General features: G+C 38.5%; 2 protein-coding genes across 3 annotated transcripts in view; one reads left to right on the forward strand and one right to left on the reverse strand.

The window, feature by feature from the left end:
- Positions 1 to 3,376, forward strand: part of myo7ab (myosin VIIAb) — a 62,006-nt gene extending 58,630 nt beyond the window's left edge. Inside the window, exons 47-50 of the mRNA XM_074672203.1 lie at positions 421 to 537; positions 632 to 715; positions 2,384 to 2,503; positions 2,704 to 3,376. Of these exons, the coding sequence (XP_074528304.1) occupies positions 421 to 537; positions 632 to 715; positions 2,384 to 2,503; positions 2,704 to 2,796 (414 nt within the window). The 3' untranslated portion in view covers positions 2,797 to 3,376. The remainder of the gene's footprint in view (positions 1 to 420; positions 538 to 631; positions 716 to 2,383; positions 2,504 to 2,703) is intronic.
- A 2,200-nt stretch (positions 3,377 to 5,576) lies between these two features.
- gdpd4b (glycerophosphodiester phosphodiesterase domain containing 4b) lies at positions 5,577 to 23,393 on the reverse strand. 2 transcript variants are annotated; one of them, XM_074672221.1, is made up of 18 exons: positions 23,377 to 23,393; positions 23,138 to 23,263; positions 22,253 to 22,327; positions 21,623 to 21,827; positions 20,510 to 20,613; positions 16,910 to 17,003; positions 14,614 to 14,673; positions 14,421 to 14,519; positions 14,244 to 14,337; positions 11,600 to 11,745; positions 10,815 to 10,897; positions 9,118 to 9,268; positions 8,608 to 8,832; positions 8,053 to 8,210; positions 7,833 to 7,980; positions 7,610 to 7,692; positions 7,422 to 7,501; positions 5,577 to 5,790 (listed from the first exon to the last, which is right to left on the reverse strand). In XM_074672221.1, the coding sequence occupies exons 4-18, from the start codon at positions 21,794 to 21,796 to the stop codon at positions 5,708 to 5,710; spliced, it is 1,782 nt and encodes a 593-aa protein (XP_074528322.1). In that variant the 5' UTR covers positions 21,797 to 21,827; positions 22,253 to 22,327; positions 23,138 to 23,263; positions 23,377 to 23,393; the 3' UTR covers positions 5,577 to 5,707. The 2 variants fall into 2 exon arrangements, with proteins under 2 accessions (XP_074528322.1, XP_074528320.1); XM_074672219.1 differs by lacking the exon at positions 23,377 to 23,393 and having other exon boundaries at positions 23,138 to 23,300.
- Positions 23,394 to 23,616: the final 223 nt, after the last annotated feature.

A 23,616-nucleotide genomic window follows, 5' to 3' on the forward strand; every position in this document is an offset into this window, starting at 1 on the left:
ATACTTAAAATACATGTAAACTTGATTTATTTTTATTAATTCATTCAATTTAAAAACACACACACATATATATATATATATGTGTGTTATTTCTTTTTTTTTATGTTCTCATTTACTTATTTAACATTAATTTATCTATTGATTTATGGCCATCAAAATTATTGTTTTTGACTTTTGGATCTCAGCTCAGGTACAACAGATGGGTGTTCACTGAACAATGAGATAAGACCATGCAGAAAAGATAACATACATGTTCATAGGATACAATTTTTTTGTCTTTATGAAATACGTTGAGCTTGCTTCAGCCCTATTTTCTCTTTTAAATCAGTGACAGAAACATACCTGTAGTCAGGAATAAACACGTGAATATCCAGAGATGTTTCATGTTTTCCTGGTCTGTCTCTTCTGTGTCTCTCTCAGTCCATCATGATGCTGTTTAACAAGCACTCAGGAAAAACCAGAGAAGACGCCAAACTCGCCTTCCTAAAAGTTATTTACAAGTGGCCCACGTTTGGATCCGCCTTCTTCGAAATCAAGGTAACGACTTCACGCCCCAGCCATGATGCAGCTGGATTATTACTGGAAAAGTCACTGTGTGAAAAGTGTTTGTCCTCCCTTGTTCTCTCTGCAGCAATCGACTGATCCCAATTACCCAGAAACCCTCTTGATAGCAATCAACAAACATGGAGTCAGTTTGATCGATCCCAAAAACAAGGTAAGCCAAACTTTATCACTCTTGTTTTGTCTAAGAGCACAGACACCAGGGAAGAAAAGACGACACACTCCTGAACAAATCTTAAGATAAAGGAACATTTTTAAAATCTACATTTGGCACAGGTGAAACGTCAGCAGGTGGAGCTCTAGAAGCAAGAGAGAAACACCAGAGAGGAAGTCATTTATTGGTGTTGTTCATCAGGTTACCAAAGGTTTAAAGAGGCTGTGAGGAGTTTGAAAGTGATCTTGAAAAAGTCTCCCTTCTAGATATATGCCTCATGGTAATCCACACTTTAAAATTAGGTTATCTACATCAATACTTCATGATACAGGTTATTTCAAAATGCTACTTCTTAGCTTCCTGATTGTTCAGGAAAGACTGGATTGATTTGTGGCACGTCTAGGTGTCTGTGATGAATTTAAGTAGGAAGAAGAGAAGGACAAGAGAAAAAGGACAGAAGAGCAGAAGAAAGATAAACAGGAGAGAGATAGAGCACGAGCTGAAGGCTAAAAGGGCTAAACTGTTCGTGCTAATGTTCATTCCAACCCACAGTCAGCAGTTAGTCTGCAGTGGTCTGTTCAAACTTGAGAGTCTATCAATAAAATGAAGAGTGAGGTTACGTTAGCTCTGATTGGTAGATGACTGGCAGGACAGAACCAGGATTCACTGACGTTTCACATTACAGACACGTCTTAGAGCACCAGGCTGCCAGCTGTGCTAAATATAGACGGCTAAGTTCCTACAATCTGACAGTGTTTACTTGTTGTCACGTTAGCCTACAGGTACGTCAGAGCACCGGGCTGACGATTGCACTACATAGACTTCCAAAAAATGAAATCTTATCTAGTGTTGTCATATTTTAAATAAAATTGTCTGTTTACATTTGATATGAGCCACATTCAACTGCTCAGTCCAGAAAAATGTCTTATTTCAAGTTATTTAAAGACAAAATGAGGTCTGAATTTCTGTAACAAGTTAAAAAAAAATCTGCAATATCTCATGGAATAGGAAAAATTTGCTAGAAAATTTGCTTGAAACTAGAATAATGTCTTTATTCAAGCAACTTTTTTTCTTGTCCCATTGGCAGGGTTTTTTAAACTTGTTCCAAGCAATCCAGACCTCATTTTTGTCTTTAAATGACTTAAAATAAGACAAAAACACTTGATAAGATTTTAGTCTTTGGCAGTGTATAGCCGGCTGCTACAATGTTTCCTTGTTTTCACGCTTCAAACCATAGCACTACATAAATGTACTGATAAATACCTTACCTTGGTATGCTGTATCAAGTAAAAAGTTGTCTTGAACAAAGAAAATTTGTTTTGATCTGATCTCCTTTTAACTCCAAAACAAACACACGCCTCACTAAAAGTCATTTACAACAGTGTGCGGAGACTCCAGACCTCAGGGTGGCGAGGGAGTGCAATGAAAACAGATCCTCTTAATAGAAGCTTTGATCAAAGAAGTGTTGTATTTTGTGTTCTGCCTGTACACTTGGGGCTTTTCTTGTTGTTTTGTTTGAATTATTACAAACCATACCCTCTGATTCATCCTTCACTTGTAGTTTGAACTCCTTGTATAAAGACTGTGTGGGATTTGAATGGTGAATAATCATTATAACACTGTACCTGCAGAATATCTGTGCTCACCTGTTCTTCTCTTTACCTGCAGGACATCCTCACCACTCACCCTTTCACAAAGATCTCCAACTGGAGCAGTGGAAACACTTATTTCCACATCACCATAGGAAACCTGGTCCGAGGCAGCAAACTGCTGTGTGAGACCTCGCTGGTGAGACGCTCGACTCCTAAATCTGCTTAAAAGCCTCAAAAACTAGGAACAATTTTCCAAATAAATATGTTTAGAGATTTAAAAAAAGGTGGAATATTTATCCAGGCAGAAAATTCCTCATGGTGAAGAGATGGTTATTTATTTCCTGTGAAATTACATATTCAGTCAGTGCGTTAATTCTTGTTTTTTTGACCCCTCAGGGCTACAAAATGGACGACCTCCTGACCTCTTACATCAGCCAGATGCTGACCACGATGACCAAACAGAGAAGCTCCAGAGAAAAGAGCAAATAAACCCGAGCTGGAAACGATCACAGCCGACCCATCAGATGAACCCTTCACTCAGTCAAACACGCACAGTCTGAATGAAAACCAGCGTTTCCACATTTCCAAACTGTCACAGGCATTTCCCATGATGCCGATGTTTTCCTTCATGTTGATATTTATTGGCCCTGTCTTAAGACTCACCTACTTTGCCTTGATGTTACCTTTTTCCACCTTTGGCAATTTGGATTTCTCTGTATGATTGTAGTCTCTGTTAGACGTTAGATAGTGAGTGTTATCAGTTTATTAACCAGGACTTTTAAGCTTAAAAAGTGAAGATCTTTAGATTTAATAAGACAAATTAACACAAAAAAAATCCCCCTTTACACTTGGTTTGAAAATATGTTCAGGTGACTCTTTAGATTAAAACTTTTTTTGGCTATCATCATCACCTTGCTGGAAATGGACCTCCAACCTTTTAACTGTAGAGCAACTGACAACATGTGAGCCACAGCTTCTGCCACATCACTAAAACTGACATCTGAGAAAGTGTTGACATGTTTTTTTATTTTTTAATTGTCTAATTAGACTTGAAATGAGCCACTTTCATCTCATAAGTCCAGAAAAATACTTTATTTAAAGACATTAAAAGACAAGAATGGAGCAAAAAAATATTCTTTCACAATTTTTTGACAAACAAATTAGGTCCTAAAACAAGACAATCACTTTTCTTACTCTTTGAAAAAATTTAGGCGTCATTTTAGTCTTTTATATCTTGAATTAAGACACTTTTTCTACACTCGTTGGTGACTGTGGCTCATACTAAAAGGGCTGTGAGGAGTTTCTACACTGAAAAACTGAAATCCTATTTAGTGTTTTTGCCTAATTTGAAGTAAAAATTGTCTTGTTATACTGTATATGAGACACATTCACCTGACCAGTCCAGAAATATGTCTTTTTTCAAGTAATTTCAAAATAAAAATTACGTCTGAATTGTTTGTAACAAGTTAAAAAGAAAAATCTGCCAATGAAACAAGAAAATATTTGTTTGAAAATTTGCTTCAAACTAGAATAATGTCTCAATACAAGTAACTTTTTCTTGTTTCTTTGGCAAATTATTTTACTTGATCTAAGCAATTCAGACCTCATTTTTGTCTTCGAATGACTTGAAATAAGACATTTTCCTGGACTGGTCAGGTGAATTTGGCTCATATTATGTCTAAAAAGACATTTTCTACTGAAAATAAGACAAAAACACTTGATAAGATTTCAGTGATTTTGTTGTGTAAGTGATCCTGAAAAAGTCTCCCTTCTATATATATGCCCGATTGTCATCTACACTTTAAAATGAGATTACAAGTGCTAATAACGGTTATTATCCCTAAATGCTACTTCTTAGCTTCCCAGTTCGGTTGAGCGGGACGTCATTGATTTACGGCACGTCCAGGTCTCCATGGCAACACCACACTGGCTAACGAAGTGTAGTAGAGTGAAGAGAGATCTGTGTTTTTCTCTACTGTAAACGATTAAGTGATTAATTATGCAGTGATGGTGGACACTGGAGCCTAAACTAAACTGTCAGACAGAAAAAGGACAGAAGAGAAGAAGAAAGATAAACAGGAAAGATAGCACCCGAGCTAACGGCTAAAAGAGCTAAACTGTTATATAGCTATAACTAAGCTATAAGCTATAACTAAGCTATAACTCTGATAAGCCTACGGATACGTCGTAGCACCGGGCTAATAGTAGCGCTACCGGCTAATGACGTACTGTACTAACTTACGTTTGCGCGTGTCAAACAACGGCTCTACGTAACTATACTGATTAATACCTTACTTTGTTGTGTTGTATTTAGTGAAAAGTTGACTCGAACAGAGAAAAACTCACCTGGTTAAAGTCATAAATTTACATCAGTGAGCGTGTGTGAGACTCCGGGCCAGAGGGTGGCGCTGCAGTTAAAACAGATCCTTCTCACAGCATCTTAAAGTCCAATAAGAGTTTTGAAATTAAAAAACAGACATTGATTTAGTAAGATCTGCTTGCTCTGACGTGTTTTCAAACTAAGTGTTAACAGGGTAAATGTTTTAAGATAATTTATCATAAGTCACATCAGAAACCATGAGCTCAGTCCAACAAAAACCTTCACCGAACCCTCCAAACAGATGTGTTATTAACTCTTTGTCTCTTGTACGTAGCTTCATTCTCCCTTATTTATTCTTATAGCTCTAACTTTAACAAACCTCATGAAGTAATGACTTACCTTTAAATGTGTTAGATCACAAACTCCAGTGCTGCAGATTGAAACCTATTTAAATATAACCTGGTGATTTCTTTTTTTTTTATTGCATCGTTAGCCATGCATGTGTGAGGAAACAGACTGAACGTGTGCCACAAAGTTCAAACATCACTTCTTTGTAATCCACTCTAGCTCCAGCAGCAGGCCGGTGTAAGCAGTCTGTAGGCGTAGACCGATGGCGGGCTCATTTGTGTATTTTTGTTTTCTAAATGTAAAAACTGTTAGTGTTGATTTTTAAGATGAAAGTCATAATCAGTTTTCTGTTTATATGAAGGAGGAAATGTTTCATCCATGTGACCATATTTACAAATGTAGACATGAATAAAATGACATTTTGCAAAAAGAAACCACGAGGACTGCATTTCCCATGAGCACCATCACCCAGTGGTAAAAATGTGGCTCTTGCTGAAGCATGCGTGTGTTGTAAAATGAAAAATAGACCTTTCTAACTCAGATTAAAGGTTGATAGTGAGATTTTTAAATGACCCATGATGCGAAAGTGTTTGTAAAAACGACAGCACCCAAAGTGGAGACCTGTTTGCGTGACTTTAATGAAAACAAAGTGCACTTCACCGTGTGTTTTCAGAGAGTTTTACAGTTTTGGCAGTATGAGGCTCTGTGCTGGCTCCTTTGAAGGCAGGTTTATCAGTGCTCGGACACGGTCGCCAGGGTGTGCGTCTTCTCTGCCTGAGAGTTGGCGCTGGAGACCGACCAGATATCACTCAGCTCTGTGATGAAGTGACAATAAAACATTTACAGTTTGATTTCAGTCACAAAATGACAACAAGGGATGTCATATACCTGCAAAAAACTGAAATCTTATCAAGTGTTTTTGTCTTATCTCAAGTAAAAATTGTCTTATTATACTTGATATGAGCCACATTCACCTGACCAGTCCACTAAAAGTATCTTGTTTCAAGTTATTTAAGACAAAAATAAAGTCTGAAATGCTTGTAACAAGTCAAAAGAAAATTCTGCTTGTCAAGTTTCTTAAAACTACAATGTCTAAATACAATCAACTTTTCTCTTGTTTCATTGGCAGTGTTTTTTTAACTTGTTACAAGTAACTAAGACCTTATAGTAACTTGAAAGAATACATTTTCCTGGACTGGTCAGGTGAATGTGGCTCATATTAAGTCTAAAAAGGCATTTCTACTGAAAATAAGACAAAAACACTTGATGAGATTTGTGTTTTTTTTGCAGGAAGTGTGTAAACTAAGGTGGCCAGTAAGTGTACTGGCCACAGACACAGAAAAGTCGTGAAAGTAAGTAAATGATTGATTTCTTCTGTAACTTCAGTTATGATAAGAAAAGCTCGAATGCTAACGTTATTATTCATAAAGCTAAATATAAGACGACATTTTTTCCAGTACATAAAATATAAGTACTACGAAGGATATTACAAAGTGAGACCCCTACAAGCCTTATTTATCACAGATGAAGTTAAAATAAAAAATATTAAAAAGTTTTTTAAAAAAAATAAAAGAATTATCACTATGACGAGAATGTTTTTAGATTCTTTTTCTGCTTTGTTTAAATAGATTAAATCTAAAATTTAGTTGTTCGATCATTACACAAACAAACAAAAATGTTATGGAGACTTACAGTCCTATAAAGATTTTTATAATTAGACATTACTAATCTGCGCGCTTAAGACACTAACTCTGTGTGAACAATTCCTTCACTTGTGTACACAGACTAAAAAGGTTTCTTAATGAGACTTCAGAAGCCACATAAAATGCTGACAATTGAGACTCTACAACATGAAAGTTGTGTTTTTTCCCCCGAAAAGAAATGTAATCATCACAAATATTCAAAATTCCTCATTTATGAACAGAAAAGAATGAGAAATGTCTTTGAAAAGGCACGCCAGCAAAGCTAATTGTTGTTTAAGTTTGCAAAGCTTGAGCACAACAATAGACAACATTATTATGCATGAGATAATATCCTGAAATTGTTAGATAGAAACTGCCCAGTGCAGACAATAATAACTATGGAGTCCAACTGTTTCTAGTTTCTGTACTGAGCTTAGACAACTGAAGAACGGATATATGTTTAATTCGTTTAAAATCTTTTGCAATATGAAACATTTTGCTTGATTTCTGCCTATTTTTAGTGTTGGTAAAGTTCTGAGACAAAACATTAAAAGATTTAAGTTTACCACCAAATTATCTCTTGTCTTTTAAAGTGTTAAAGTCTAACATCTGTGTGATAAAGAACAAAGGGCTGATGCTGATGAATAACTAGTTAGTTAACTCTTCCTCCCTTTCCTTTTCTTCTAAAACTATCAAATATAACAATTTTTAAAAAGTAAGAATTAAACTAAGAGAAAAAATAAGTATCTTTTTGTTTGGCTCACCTGTTTTGAACTTGCTGTACGTCCCGTTCTCTGCTGTCATTTTAACGCCTGAGTAGCCCGCCAGTCCCCGCTCCCTCCACCTGCAGAGGAAACACAACTTTTATCTTCTCTCACTGAGAAAAGAGCTTTAAGACCCTGCTTCTGTTTCCTTTAAGCCAAATGTGTTTGTGTGTGTGTTGTTAAAATACCAGTGAAAGAAGAAGATGAGGAGGATCAGGATGAGGGAAACCAGGTCAGTGAGAATCCACATCAGGTTGTACTCGTCAGGACTCTGACAGACAAATACAACTCATTTCAGAGTTGTGTTTTTTCATATCTGGACCTGATTGAAGTTAAAGCTGGGGTCTTCTATCTCCTATCTATCCTGGAATGAGAGTTTAAAGTGTGTGTGAAGTGTGTGTGAGGTGTTACCATGAGGAGAAGTGGAGACTTCATGCTGCTGAGGAGCTGTGGAGCGTCAGTGGTGACAGACTGGACTCCACAGCACCAGGCCAGAGAGAAGAGCCACGGCTGACTGATGACGTACAGGTTGGTGCTGATGTTCACTGCAGCGTACTCCCTGCACACGTTAAACACATCACATCAAACCACCTTACTACACACTCAAACGAGCGTGTGAACTCACACGAACCTGACGAGGGTGCTGGACATGGAGCTGTAGTGCAGGTTGAGTTTGACGATGTTGTTGCTCTGCAGCTCCTCTAGGGGGAGCCGGCTGCCTGACGTCTGCTGGAGCTCAGGGTCCATCTCCTGGACGAGAGCTCGCAGGTCCGACGGCAGCCACAACACCTGAGGAGGGAGGTCAGAATGTGAAATGAAGTTTAATTTAGTCAGGAGCTCTCTGGTGATCAGACATAATGAAACTACAGGTGTGTGTGTCTGTGTTATTTGGTGTATTTACTGAAAATCTGTTTTTTTTTTTTCATTACACTCAAAGGCTTCAAATTGTCTTAAAAGTCCCAATATTTTTGTTTTTGTTTGACAAATACTTGACTCTTTCAAGGCTGCAATTCGTCTTTTGGCCACATGAGGGCAGCAGACACCTTCATGAATCAAGTACAGACTCTGAAGCTGATGTGGAAAAACTATTTCCACTGTGAGCCCAGCACTTTGGCTGAAAACAGTTTATTTTTTTCCTTAAATGAAAACCACCTGTAGCTCTTCCTCCTCACACGCTCCTCCTCACCTGAGAGGAGAGGATGGAGGACTCGTTGTGGATGACCTCCAGCGTTCGTTGGATCCACGTGTCCCTGTAGGGGTGAGTTCTGGGGGGCCGGTAGAGGTCAAAGATCACCAGTTTGTCTTTCCGAGCAGCCAGCTGGAGGAAGTCTTGCAGGCTGCAGACGGACTGTTTCTGTGCCTGGAGTCTGTCGTCTGCTCCCAGAGCGCCGGCTGTGCCGAACGGGTCGTGCTGAAATGGATGGAGATCAATATCTAATCCCTGTGGTGACGTAACAAGCAGGACAATGTGTTCCCCGTCTGCTAAATGATGTTATAGAAGAGCTGACGGCTTATTTCCAGTCATCCATGTATTAGCTCATGTATCAGCTGATCGTCTCTAATGAACTAACTATGTGATTTCCAATCAAAGAGTTTAACAGACAAAGTGTTATATAATGTCCTCTGTGTCCCTCTGTTCCAGTCACTGAAGGGTAAACTAAGTATGATGGGATGTTTTCCACTGTGTGAGACTCACAGAGAAGAACCAGGATCCAGCGTTCAGACTCTCCAGGTCAGACCAGGTGAACATGGCAGCTGGATGGTCGGTTCTGTTAGGGAAAACTTCGTGTATGTTGGTGGTTCGACGAAGATTCTGGTCGTGCATCAGGAAGGGAATGCCGTCAAAACTGGAAAACAGGTGCAGCGTCATCAAAGGGATTTTCTGTATAATAGGGCTGGGAGGATATCTAAATTGCGATTCTTCTATATTCACGATTTTTGCAATTTTTAGTCTGCTTTTTTAACACCAAACCATGTGAAAAAGTTAAATGAAGATGATGTCTACAGACTATATCAGGAGCCATATTTTCCCATGCAATGCACATCACGATAGTCAGAGAGAAACATTTCGCCCTCTGCTGGAGAAAAGTGGTATTTTTTTAAAAGACTGAAATGAAGAATTTGAATTGAAAAAAAATTGATTTGTTGCCAAACAAAAAATCCCAATAACTTGTATATTATTTTTTTCTTCTGTATAAGGTCTTAAAGGGAGAGTCTGCAGGATTTTCCGAAATAAAAAGAATTTCAACTTTTACAGCAGGGGTAGGCAACCTTTTCCCTGACTCGAGCAACTTTAAAATACACTCATAGCCAAAGTGCCAAGACTTACTTCTTACATAAACCATTGACAGTTGATAAGAAAGTCTCCTTGATTGGTTTTCCATGTTTTGCAGTAAGAAATGGTTTGACTTCTTCCCATTGCCTGTTTTTTTACGTTACAGGAAGTTTTGCCGCTAAATAAATGTGAATGCAAGCTAGCAGACTGACGTCCCCAGAAATTTGCAGTGACGTACTTGCAAGACACATTTGCACATTTGTAACGTCAATAATTTGAATTTATTATACAAAGTTATTTGTTAAATTTTTATATACAAACATTAATAGTGTGCTCAATTTTTTGTGTTAAATAGAATACAACACAATAGTTTTATTGTCTATTTTATTTATTTATTTTTTTTGTCCTCTGTCTCATTGTTATTATTCTTTGCGTGCCAACCCAAATAGCCTCACAAATAGCTCTGGCACGTGTGCCCTAGGTTGCCTATCCCTGTTTTACAGGAATAATCCTGCTCAATCGTCACTGCTTGAATTCTATACATGTGTGTCAGTGTCTGTGTCTGCCTCAAACCCCCTCCTCTGCCTTGATGTTGATGTTTTGGTTGTATCAGGATGTTTGTCGTGTTGATTAGCGAGTGGAAGAAGCTACGACAGTGGATGTAGCACGGAGAAGAAAAACACAACCAAAATGGAAAAAAAAACGCCAAACAGATGAAGCTTTTTCCTAAACAAGGGTGAAGCTTGGCTCAACTTTCACTCGCTTTCAAGAACTTGTAGAGCAGCAAAGTACGAAGAGCAACATGAGTTAGCTTTCTGCTAACCAGGTATGTGTCAAATACCCATGATTAGCTTGTGCTAACATGCTAAGTCAGGTGCACGGCTCTCGAGTCTCTCCCACATAGAAACCTGGTGCTACAGGTGGTTGCTGGGCTTGTGAGCGTGTTTATGTAGCTGCAGTCAGAGGTAGAGGGTGTGTGCTGCTGCTGGCACTGAGCCCAGGAAAGGGAGAAGCCCAGTTTGAATGTTGTGTTTACAAACAAGGCACAAAAACTCCTGCAGACTCTTCCTTTGAACTTTCACCAGAGGGTGAATTTCGTCCAAATAACTCAGACTAACCTGATCGTAACATCTGTTTCCAGACCGTCACTTCCTACGTCCACAGCTTTCTCAAACGACATCAGAGTGTTTTCTGGAGCGAGCTGAAAACACATTTAGATACAGGATACGAGTCAAGTTATAGCTGCAACAAACTGAAATCTTATCAAGTGTTTTTGTCTTATTTTCACTAGGAAATGTCTTTTTAGACTTAATATGAGCCAAATTCACCTGAGCAGCCCAGCAAAATGTCTTGTTTCAAGTTAAAGACAAAACTTTGCGAATGGAAAAAGAGAAAAGTCACTTGTATTAAGACATTATTCTTGTTTCAAGCTAATTTTCTAGTTTCATATCAAGTGTAATGAGACAGTTTTTAGTTAAAGCGAGACAAAAACACTAGATAAGATTTCAGTTTTTTGCATACACAGAGATGCACAAGTGTATGGATCAGAGTTATAATGAAGCAAAAGCCATGAGGCCTTAATTAAAAATCAGTTACTGCTTTAATAACAGCCATGCATGGACAAAACGGAGGCTAAAATGTGCTGTTATTGGCTGCTGTCGGTCGGTTACAGGGAAATGTCGTCTAAACATTCTGCAGAACTGGGAAGGAGTCTTTGTGTCCGAACTCCAAATATCTACAACAGGAAGGATGTGGGTAAGAGGCCTGCACATTGCTCACAAAGAAACTAAATATTACAGAGTAGAGGTATTCAGGGAGGTCAAACTGTCTGAAAACATTGTGTAACGTTTTCACTCCATGCTCGTTATTTTTTACGGTCTCATAAAGTTAGTTGGTCTCTCACCATCGCTGCTCCTCTGTGGCCAATCAGAGCTGGTTTGGGGCCCAGGGTCCCAGCCTCTTTGATACAAGGAGAATACAGACCGAGGGGCACCAGGTAGAGAGCAGACAGGACGCCGAGATACAAAGCCAAGATCAGACCCCGCCTCACTGAAACACACACACGAGGAAAATTAACACACACACACACACACACACACACAGCAGAGAAAAACACAGATATCTCCTCACAGCCACTTTAAGGCTAAAGAGTGACGTGTTTTCAGGTACAGATCCTCAGTTTTACTAAAATTTCTCTGCTACACAAAGGATGTTTTGCTTTTTCTGATCATGGACATGTCAGTTTGTTACATTTGTTTTTTTCTCTGTTTCTTTTTAAGGTGAGACGTAATTTTTTCACAAGCGCTGAAACACTGGATCCATCCTCTGAACCACACAGCCAGGAGCCTGAACACATCTCATTCAGTCATTTCTGCTAAATCTAAAACACATGCTCTCTTACTAAAGCTCATTGTATTTTACGGTGACGTATAATGGTAAGCACAAGAGTTACAGTTTAAACAACTCAAATCTCTTGCTCTGTATGATGAGATAAAACCAACATTAAAAGGTCTAAACTGTAACAAAACTTGTGGTAAAGAAAACACAATTGAAAACTAAGAGTTTCAGCTTGTGGATTTGATTGATGGTAAAGTAAATTTGTTCTTTCCTAAAAGTGTTGCTGGTGTTTGGACTTATTTGAATCTCTTGTTCCTCTCTGTGTCCACCTTGGAAGAAAGTGAAGTTGTGCCAGAGTTCCCCTGCTCCTAGCATGAAACTAAAATTCAGAGAGCATAAAGTAAGTTTAACCCACTGATGCATGAAATTTGAAAGCCTGTGCCAAGAGTTTTTCTTTAAGAGTTTTTATTCTTCTTCTGGCATGAAAAAAGCAACAGACATGTCTACTCTGCAGACTACACAAGTCTGAGCATTAAACACTAAAACAGTCAGAATAAATTAAATTTTGTTTCTTCATTTTATCTTTTAACAAAGGCTGTCACTTTAGGGCATTAATAAGATTAATTAATTACATCTCAAATGAACATGTTATAAAAATTAACTTGAGATTAACTCTTTAGCTGCCTGCCATTTTCAGAGCATCTTGAACAATCTTCCAAGACCCAAATAATCTTGTTTTCTATGACTCTGTAAACACCAAAACTACCAAAGAAGAGTGGACTCTTTCTTTTATCTCTATTCCTGTTTTTGATTAAAAGAAAACAGACAAAATTTTCCCTTTTTGATTGTCCTCCTCATATCCTTCGCTCTTCTCCATGATCTCCGTCGTCTTTCCTCACGATGGCACCGCTCTTTCTCTCTGAACTACAGCGACACATCCTCAGTTGGAGCGTGAGCTGCCTGAACTTTTATGACTCCCAGCGTCTCTCTATGTCTCTGTCATCTCACATCTTCTCCTCATATCCATGCTGAGCTCTCGTCCAAAGAGCACACCGCTCTCACCCACAGTAGTTTACGAGCAGTATTTTGATTGACAAGCTCCACCAGACCCCGCCTCTATAGACGTCAATGGCAGCAAAAACGAACATTTAAATACTGGCCAGTTGAAAAAAAAAAGTGGATTTACAAATCTTCTCTTTTTCGTGTTTTCATTTGAATGAGTCATGCACTACAATTTTGTAATGTCCAATAATTTAAATTGCGATTAATCGATTAATTAATTACAAATCCTGTAATTAATTAGATTAATTTTTAATCGCATGACAGCCACACTTTTAACCTTCTGATGCATTTCTGTAACTTCTTGAAAAAAAAACAAATACTGTAAAAAAAAAAATGGTAACATTATTTTTTTAACTACCTTAGAAAAATAAAAGCACTTCAGGAAAAAAAAATGCAGATATGCTTTTTTAACCACAGAGACTATCGCATTGAGGGGAAAATGACTTTAAATTGGAGTCCATTACAGAGACGATATAAGGGATGTTTGGACAGTTTGAAGAGACGAAGGAGGAAGTTTGAGAGTTGGCAGAGCATGAAGAAGAAGAAAAGGATGAGGAGGACCCGAAACTGAAGAAGACTTCTTCCTTGGGTTGACCATCTTTGCAGAGCGCTGTATGAGTGTAATCTGACACTGAGCTCATATATGTTTTGAAGAAAGACAATAAATGATGGAACTGCAAATGCAGACAGTAAAAGCTGTGAGTCCTATTTTCTTTGCATCCCTGCTTTGCAAAAACTAACAACTGCATGTGTCGTTCTCAGCACCGCCATAGCACCAGAGACCTTATCTTGCACAGTATTAATATTCGTATATTAATATTCGGGCTGTGTAAAAGGGCAACTGTAACAACTGAATTTACCCCTGGGATAAATAAAGTATTTCTGCTTTTAATTTATTATGATTTATTAAAAATAAATCTGTAGGATCAAGGGCACAGCTGAGTCGACAGACAGGTGGGCGTGCAGTTTGCCAGGAGGCTAAAAGCCTTGCTCAGCTTCACCTCTTTGTCTTTGTCCAGATTGATTGAGTTTTAAGCTGAGTCAGCATTTCCAATCTGGCATCCTCCAGACACCAGAGGGTGACGTCACAGAGACTAGTTTTAAACATGAACCAAAATCGATGTGATGACCCAAACCGTGCAGCTCACCTCTGCTGCTCATGCGAAAGAAATGTAGAGCTATCGGCCAGGCCAGCGCTGTCATCAGAAGGACCCCGCCCACATGTAAGTACGGTGCGGTTATCTGAGTCAGGAAAAAGAGTCCGGTGTCAGGAGTGGGAATAACACTCAGAGGAAGCAAAGGTTGACGGGAAAGAGGAGATTCACCTGAAAGGAAAGCAGTAAAGTCTTCCACTCCTTGCTCCAGAGGTCTGACAGGACGGCCGTGGCTACGACGGAGAAAGTCAGACTCACCAGGATCCCGATCTGTAAGAGGTGAACAAAGAGTGGAGAGAAAACCTTTTTCTTTAACTTCCTCCTTTTCATATTGAGATAGTTAATCTGAGGGAAGTGCTATTACCTTGTGACTCCAGTGTAAATAAAGCTTCTGCCCCTCTGACAACAAACACACAGCCAGCAGCTGCAGAGACGAGAAACACACACACACATGGAAGTAAACACAGTAATAAGAAAAAGAGATTTTTCAGAAAAGATGTGTGCATTAATTAGCTTTTTGTTTTCTACTAATGTCTATAATGCTGACTATATGTGGTTGGCAGCTCCCCTTAATGTCCGCTGCCCTAAAAATGCTACGAGGAGGATCTGTTTTAATTGGACAGCAGCGCCACCTTCTGGACCAGAGTCTCGCACACACTGTCGTAAAGTGCGTGTGTTTGTTAGGAATCTTTAGGAAGATGTGACTTTTATCCAGTTATGTAGTACTACTAAGTACAAGCTAATGTTTTAAGTTTGCACCAGGCGTCAGTAGCCTAGTAGCCATCCACATGTAGCGCTTTCGGCAGCCTGGTGCTGTGAGACGTGTCTGTAATGTGTAACATTAGTGAATCCTGGTTATGTCCTGCCAGTCATCTACCAATCAGAGCTAACGTAACCTCACTCTTCATTTTATTGATAGACTCTCAAGTTTGAACAGACCACTGCAGAATAACTGCTGACTGTGGGTTGGAGTCAACATTAGCACAAACAGTTTAGCCCTTTTAGCCTTTAGCTCGTGCTCTATCTCTCTCCTGTTTATCTTTCTTCTGCACTTCTGTCCTTTTTCTGTCTGACAGTTAGGCTCCAGTGTCCACCATCAGTACAAAATTAATCACAGAAATCATTTTCTGCAGAGAAAAACACGGATCTCTCTTCTCTCTACTAAACTTCATCAGCTGGCGTGGTGTTGTCATAGAGACTTTAGCCGTGTTTCTACCAAGCAGTCTGGTTCGGTTCAGTACGGTTTGGCACAGTTAAGCCTGATCCCGTTAGCGTTTCCACAGCAAACTGCGCCCTCTTGTGGTAAGCTGGATGCCGAAAGTCACAGCTGTTAAATAATAGCCTGACGCTGTAGCAGCGCAACACAGTTTACCCCGCTAATAAATCCACCGAAGAAGAAAAACACGACACAGTAAACAAAGAGCAACGATGGAAGACATGCAGCATTTCGTCCTCTCTGTGATTGGCATGTAGCTCTTTGATACAAAGAACAATCAAGCTTTGTTTCAGAGAAGTCTGTGTGCCACCAGGAGAAATGCAGCTGCTGTCACACGGTAAGTGATGATTCTTTTAACCAATCAACGGTCTGCAGTGTTGTAGCTCCACCTTCTGAGAGCGGATCGGTTCAATCTAGCATGCATACGAAAGGGTCCCAAAAAGTGGAACGGCTCGTCTCGGTTATTTGGAGATCTGTGCCGGGATAAGTCAGTGGAAACGCCACAAAATGCATGGCATACTGAGATGAACCAAACTGGTCTGCTTGGTGGCAACGCGGCTTAAGACGTGCTGTAAATCAATCTGGTTCTATTCGACTTGATCAGGAAGCTACACTGCAAAAAAATGAAATCTTATCAAGTGTTTTTGTCTTTTTTTAAGTAAAAATTGTCTTATTATACTCGATATGAGCCACTTTCAACTTATCAATCCAGAAAAATGTCTTGTTTCAAGTTATCAGAGTACAATAATGAGGTTTGAATCGCTTGTAACAAGTAAAAAAATCTGCCGATGAACAATGTTTTAATACAAATAACTTTTCTCTTGTTCCATTGGCAGATTTTTTTACTGGTTATGAGCAATTCAGACCTCATTTTTGTCCTTAAATAACTTTAAACAAGACATTTTTCTGGATTGATCATGTGAATTTGGCTCATATTGAGTCTAAAAAGGAATCTTCTACTGAAAATAAGACAAAAACACTTGATAAGATTTCAGTTTTTGCAGTGTACTAAGTACCATTTTGAAATTCGCCAATATTGACGCTGATAATCTCATTTCAAAGTGTGGATTAGGAACAGGTTTATATCTAGAAAGGAGACTTTTCAAGATCACCTAGAAACTCCTCACAGTCTCTTTAATGCCAAGATTTGACTTAATGTTTGTCCCTGTGGGGCCTTTAGGATGGAGGTCTCCACTACAGTTTGGCGGTGATTGCAGTGACACGTTTTGGCCAAGCTGCAACCTCTGGTCTAAAAACATGAGACAACACGAAGGTACAATAATCTGCTGTTTCTCGAGAGACCACTTCAGGCTAGCTCCAGAAGTACCAGAAGTCACAAACACACCAAGCCAAAAAAAGATGTTTTCACAGCAGAAATTAACCTATTTACAGCCTGGTTCAATTAAATACACAGGAGTGAGAAAATGCCCGTTATCAGCCTCACCACGAGCACAGTGACGTAGGTGAAGAAGCCTGCAGCGACGACCAGAAGCACCACAGACCAGGGAAACCAGAAGCCCAGGATCCCAAAGTTAAACCTGCACACCCCCAGGTGAAACCAGAAACAGTGTTAGTGACTGAAACATGGAGACAGAGGAGACAGCGTGCACGAAACGTCACAGAGGAAACATGAAAGTAAGAGCAACTTTAAGAGGTTTATGGACTTATCTTAGAAAATACACCACACTTCATTAATTTTGTGTTTAACCTGATTATCACAAATAAGCTTAGAGCGAATGTTTCACCCACAACCAGCTCTGGAGCGACAGGAAACTTCCCGCTGACTTGTTTCTGCTCCAGAGCTGTCTCTGTCAAGAGAAGCATTTAGCGCTGGATTTGGCTGAATTCCCAAAGGAAATGAAGAGCTCAACACAAAAGGCTCAATATTCCCAAACCTAAACAGACCCAGAGAGTCAGAAAGCTCAATTCAAACCAAACCCTGCCCAAGAAAACAGCGTCTTAAAATTCCAATTGAGTGAAAAATGGCCCACCCACCAGTTTTCAGGCTGAGTCAGAAACCTGCTGTAAGGAGAAAATAAACTGTGCTCCTATACTTCAGTTATATAACGCATTCCCCAGGCTCTTATCTTCACACCCACCATCGCTGCCAGGCTCCTTATAAACCCTATGTCACATCTCTCACAGCGCCGTGGTTCAGGAGTAATGAGGTTTCTGGTTTTAGCTCAACACTTTCAATATGTCGGGGTGCTGGAGAACGAAGGTGTCTGGCTTTTGGTCACGTCTTTTTCCATGTGCCCCGCGATCTGTCCAGGGACAAAGTCTCAAAAAGACACAATTCAAGCATCAGCCCCCCAAAAATTAAAAAACTAAATAAAGAAAGTCAACAATAAAGAAATAAAACAGAGTGAGGTTAGAGACTCAGGGTGGTCTCAATTTAAACATGCATGTTGCAGGAACAGTCATATGTCAGCGTGTTAGGGCCACTAAACAAATTTAAAAAGTAGTTTTCGAGGAAAAGAACTCAAAATTTTCCTGTTTTCAAAATGGTGAATATACGATTTTTCAAAGTTGCAACTTAATAAACTAGTAAATCTGCAACTTTACAATCTTGTAAAGTCATAATGTTTACTACGTTATGAAGTCACAAGTCCCGGATGTTATGATGACACACAGGGGATTAAGGCCAATAGGGAAATTTAAAAAATAAATTTGGAGAAAAAACTCTAAATTTTCCCTTTTTCAAAGTTCCAAATTTAGAAAGTTGTAAATTTGCAACTTTAAAAACCGGAAAGTTATGAATTTACGTCCTCGTAAAGTTATAAAATTTACTACTTTATGAAGTCACAAGTCCGGGATGTTATGATAATTCCCAAGGGATTAAGGCCACAAAAGAAATCAAATAAATTAAGTGTTAGAAAAAAACTCAAAATTTCCAGTTTTCAAGCTGCAAATTTAAAAAGTTGTAAATTTGCAGCTTTAAAATACAAAAAATTGGGAATTTACGGCCCTCTTAAGTTGTTAATTTACTAGTTTATGAAGTCGCAAGTCCGAGTTGTTGTGATAATTCCCAGGGGTATAAGGCCACTTAAGAAATTTTGAATACATTTTTTGAGAAAAAAAATGTAAATTTTTCTGCTTTTAAAGATATCAACTGAAAATATACAGCTTTTTAAAGTTGCAAATTTACAACCTTAAAAACTAGTAAATTTGCAAATTTACGATCTTGTAAAGTTATAAAATGTACTAGTTTATAAAGTCGCAAGTCCCGAATGTTATGATTAATAGGGGATCAAAGCCACTAAAGAAGTTTTAAAAATAAATTATTTTTGAGAAAAAAAACGTAAAATTTCCAGTTTTTAAACTTGCAATTTGAAAAAGTTGTAAATTTGCAACTTAAAAAACAGAAATTACAAATTTTAGACCTTGTAAAGTTGTAAGTTTACTAGTTTATGAAATCACAAGTCCCCATTGTTATGACGATGCAGGGTTGATGCTATGCTTGAGAGATGCAGTAACATTAAAATGGCAAAATGCACTGTTGTAAGAAACAGCTCTGTGGTTTTGTACGACAGCAAATCAAGGCCACTAAAGAAATTTAAAAAAAAAAAAAAAAATTGAGAAGAATATTCAAAATTTTCCAGTTTTTAAAATTTACATTTTATAAACTTTTAAATTTTTGTGTTCAAAAAGTTGTAAATTTGTTTTAACCTTCTTTTGTATTTACTTGTTTAATCTTTTCTATACATCTGTATATTATTAATATTTTTTTTATGTATTTATGTATGTTTATCTTATTTATTTATTTAACACTGAGTGCCTTAACAGATAGTTTTATTTTAATCTCAGCCACCAAAGGAATGTTCCCAAGTAGTGCAGAACTTTTATATGGGAATGACAGCTTTTTGTGTACACATTAATGTATATAATATTAAAATTTAAGTCAATAAAAATAACTTTGAACAAAAAGTTGTAAATTTGTGGCTGTACAGACTTGAAAATTTCATTTTTTTTCTCAGAAATTTCAAGTTTAATGTCTCAAATTTTTTTTTTCTTAACCCGTTTTGCCCCATCAGCAACAACCGCTGTCAATGTGTACAGCTGCCATTTTCTACTCACATTTATAAAACTCAACATTACTAATGCAACTTTTTTCACTTAGATGCTCGTAGAAAACTTAGACAAAGATTTTGGTTTATTAAACAAAAACAAAGTTTCCAAGTGGTTCCTGTTACATCACATCATCTGCTTCCTGCTCCCTCTGGAGGAACACATGGTGGATGCAAATTGTCCTGAAAAGAGCCAATTTTCATACATTTCTTAAGTTTTTCCCCCAAAAACATATTTACTATTATTTAATCATTCAAGTGTCAAGAGTAACCCCAACCCAAAAAATTGTACCTGGGATAAATATTTTTCTGTTCATGAGCTTATTTCTGTGGGTGGCAACAAAAGTTGCTGGTGGGCACGTAGCTAGTTGCTAACTAAAGGAAAACACTGTCTGCAGGATCGCTCATAATTTACTTATTATCTGCAATTTTCTTACACACAAGTACTTAACATAGCCAATGCCCACACCTACCACCTCCCAACCCCTCAACACACACACACACCCACACACACCACCTTTTTTATTTATAATGACTGTGTATTAATATATTTTATAACTTTTTTAGCATTATTTCTTAATCATTATCAGTTGACCTAGTGACAAGCTGTGTGACTACCGGCAACAATTGTTGCCAGTCATAAAAATCCTATTTTCCTCAAAACAAAGTACAACATGGAAAAATAAATACATAACATGATTCAGAGGGAATCAACTGATAAAACTTTTTGCCTTACAACTCTGAAAAAAACTTGGTCATGAATGGGTTGGCCCTAATACGCCGTCCTACAGTCATAATCTTTGTAGGTTTGAAAAGTGTTGGACAGACATGAGGAGAACCAGGAGCTTGTTCTGCCTCCACACACACACACACACACACACACACAGCCACACCTCCTTCCTGTGTTTGTGTAATTGTGTGTTAGTGTGTGATTGTGTGTTCAGTGATCAGTCGTGATTCAGTCTCTCTCCACCCACCAGTCAAAGTCGTTGTAGTCGTTCTTTGCTTGTCCCCAGAAGTAGAGAAACACCAGCGTCAGGCAGAAAGCCGCCACCAGCAGAGCGAAGCTGACGCTCTCCAACTGTGGACACATGAAACACTTTGTTTTTAAACAGTCGTTTAATGAGAAACACGTGACTTTTAGACCTTTTACTGCCGCGTTTTCAAGGAGATAAAAGGCTGAGCTTTGACCTCTTTGAAGGAGAGGACTTCTTCAGAAACTCTGCTTCGTATGATTTAATTTATTACGACGAGAGTTATAAATTAAAAGCAGCTGATTGAATTCTTTCTCTGCCATCCTCACAAAATGTTTCCATCAGATGCTAAAACACTAATAGAAAAAAAAAATAGCCTTCACGTGTTTCTGTTTCATTCATATCTGCAGTTTCTTCATGCTGTAAAACTGCATTTATTTATCATCTTTCACTCTCACTGGAGATTAACTGGTGTTGGGAATTTTCCAGTAAGTCTCAAACACCAGCAGGGAACATATAAAGAACATTTAATCTCCTTAATTACTTTTATCTTCTTACACTAATGAGTCTTGTGACCCTCATGTTTGGAAACATTGCCACACGATCAAGAGTTACGGACAGTTTTTTATTTCAGTGTATTTTTTTTTCTCTCGATCCAAGCATGTTTTATTTGTTTCTGACTGATTTAAAAAATTAAAAGTAACTTTGGGATTTTTTTTTTTTTTTTTTTTTTTTTTTGCATGAGTCAACTTGTACAGAAAAGCTAAAGAAAAAATATATTTTTAATCACTAAAGGAAATTATGATTTGTGTCAAAAACTCACGTCAGTCATTAAAAATGAAAACCAGAGGAAAACTTTGTAAACTCTTGCAGTGTGATTAATCTTAACTTCACAGGAAAAGCTGAATAACTCTTTAAACTTTCATTAAGAGATGGTTTTATTTTAATTCTTGGTTCACCAACTTGGAGAAATAATCCAGCTCATCTATCTGTCTGTTATAAAAACTTTCTCCAGACTTTAACTCTCACTTGAACTTTCGTGCTGCTTTCAGAGCACCACGGTAAACTCAAAGTGTCACTCATCCTGACATGACGAGCCGTCTCCTGTCGTCTGACCTTGTTGCAGCAGCATTCTCCGGGCTGAGTGAGGCTCCTCTCGTAGCGTCTCCACCTGCAGCTGTACAGCCCGACCAGGCACGACACCAGAGGCTGGTGTTTGTAGCGTCTCAGGAGTTTGGCACGCAGGCTACGCAGCCAGCCGACCTGCAGCTGGGACAACGTGGACGCCATGGCTCACACACACTCTGACACACCTTTCATCCTGCAACGAGCAAAAATAGAGTCCTGCACAAGTGTTTTGATACTCTGCAAAGACATTAAAGTTCAGGATAATCCATGCAAATTTAGAGGTTATTCCAGCTGGAGCAGTATGAAAATGAGCAGCAGAGCACGAAGGTTGCACAGGGAATTCAAGACTATATATTCTATATTTAGATACCATAAATAGTAGTTTTGGTCTAAAATGCAGATAATGATGACATATTTGATTTTATATTTTATTATAACTTTATTATATTTGTGCGTGGCAAACAAAAATCAAGGCTCAAGTTTTGGCAAAAACTAGGTTTGACTCAGCGATCGTAGCTTTTGTTACTGTTTCTTTGGTTCCTTCAACCACAAGATACTCTTCCAGGTTATCTGCTGCAGTTCCAGGAAATGCAAAGATATGGATTTCCTCAACCTCACCTCTTTGTTTCAGCCGTCGTCATCAGGGTTTACTCCTCATATGTGGCAGCTCACTGGGTTTTCAGGTCAGTATCTCTGCAGGAGTAAAGGTCAGCGCAGATAGTTGTTGTGATGAAGGATGGGTGAGGTTTGGATTTGAAGAAGACTGTCATTGCAAGCAATTTGCACACATTTAAAAGCATTTATAGCAGAATATAAATCCTGTCTTTGTGTCTTTGTTATTGTAGTTACTGTATTATCAATATAATGATCTACCTTTCACAGTGGCGCCTGCTATAAACTGTAAGATTTTTTGCACAAAAGCATGCCATTTGCATGAAATATCCTGTTTATTCAAATAAAAGCTGTATTAAACATTGATGACAGGTATGTGTGCAGTGAGCCTGGAGGTAAACAAAGTTGGATCACCAAACAAGAATCTCACTTTTCTTTGTACTAAACCCTAATTCAATAGATTTTAATGTTCCCTTTTTGTAAATACAAGCACAGCAAACATAAAAATGAATAGCCTGCTGTTTTTGTGGTGAATTATGCACCATTTTTGCGGCCAGGCTTTGTTTATTCAGGTATAAAACAATTTGCAGACGGTGTTTGCAGCTTTGTTAAAGTGTGTAATTATTGCCGAATTAAATCCTGCCTCCAAATTAGTCATAAAAACTCTTTTTGTGTTGAATTAGTCGTGTTTTGCAGCTGCCATCCGTGAATTTGTCAAATTCTCCTGTTTTTTATAATTAAGTCTGGTGACACTCTGTCTAATAGGGGAAAGAACGGGATCTACTCAGGCTCCGATCATCACCAATCATCCATCGACAGCACAAAGACTATTCTCCAACTCACACATCTGATGGTATTCCTGATAAGTACAGGTGTGGATGGTTTTCCTACCTCCAGGTGAGCTCTCAGGTCCCGGTTAGCGACCGACAACAAGCCGCAGTCAACTGATCTCCCTCGGTTACCCGACTGTGGAGCAGGTGGCCTCTGAGGATGAGTCCGTTAAGCTAGCACATGTAGCTAACACAGGTAGAGGAAACAACACAGGTTAGATTTTCCACGACCCGCTAGTGTCATAAAACGCTGTTCTTTTGAAAAATACACCGTATTTACAAAATCATGATTAAAAATACCGAATAAGTTCATCATTAGCCGAGAAGTGTGACGTTAAAGCTAGGTTTTAAAAGGTAACGTTCTTTTATTTTGAAAGTCAAAGCGGAAATGGCCCTACTGTGAAACTCGTTTAGTTTTACAAGAGCTCCTGTTAATGCCCTTCACCTCTGTGTGTCAGACTGCCACCTGTTGCCATGAAGATGTAATCACACCGTGTTATCAGGTGAGTCCAGGTGGAGGTGTTCTTATGAACATCATTA

Source organism: Halichoeres trimaculatus, unplaced genomic scaffold, assembly GCF_033239565.1.
Source record: "Halichoeres trimaculatus isolate MK-OKI-2021-1 unplaced genomic scaffold, fHalTri1.1 fHalTri1_scaffold_6, whole genome shotgun sequence".
NCBI classification, from domain to species: domain Eukaryota; kingdom Metazoa; phylum Chordata; class Actinopteri; order Labriformes; family Labridae; genus Halichoeres; species Halichoeres trimaculatus.

Bases quoted from the DNA above. Each gene is read 5' to 3' on its own strand.
- gdpd4b (XM_074672221.1), bottom strand. From the start codon at position 21,796: ATGGCGTCCACGTTGTCCCAGCTGCAGGTCGGCTGGCTGCGTAGCCTG. The intron at 14,338-14,420 runs GTGAATCTCCTC...TTCCTGACTCAG, and splicing joins CTTTACTGCTTTCCTTTCAG to ATAACCGCACCGTACTTACA. The intron at 9,269-10,814 runs GTTAGTCTGAGT...CCTGTTTTCCAG, and splicing joins GAAACAGATGTTACGATCAG to TTTTGACGGCATTCCCTTCC.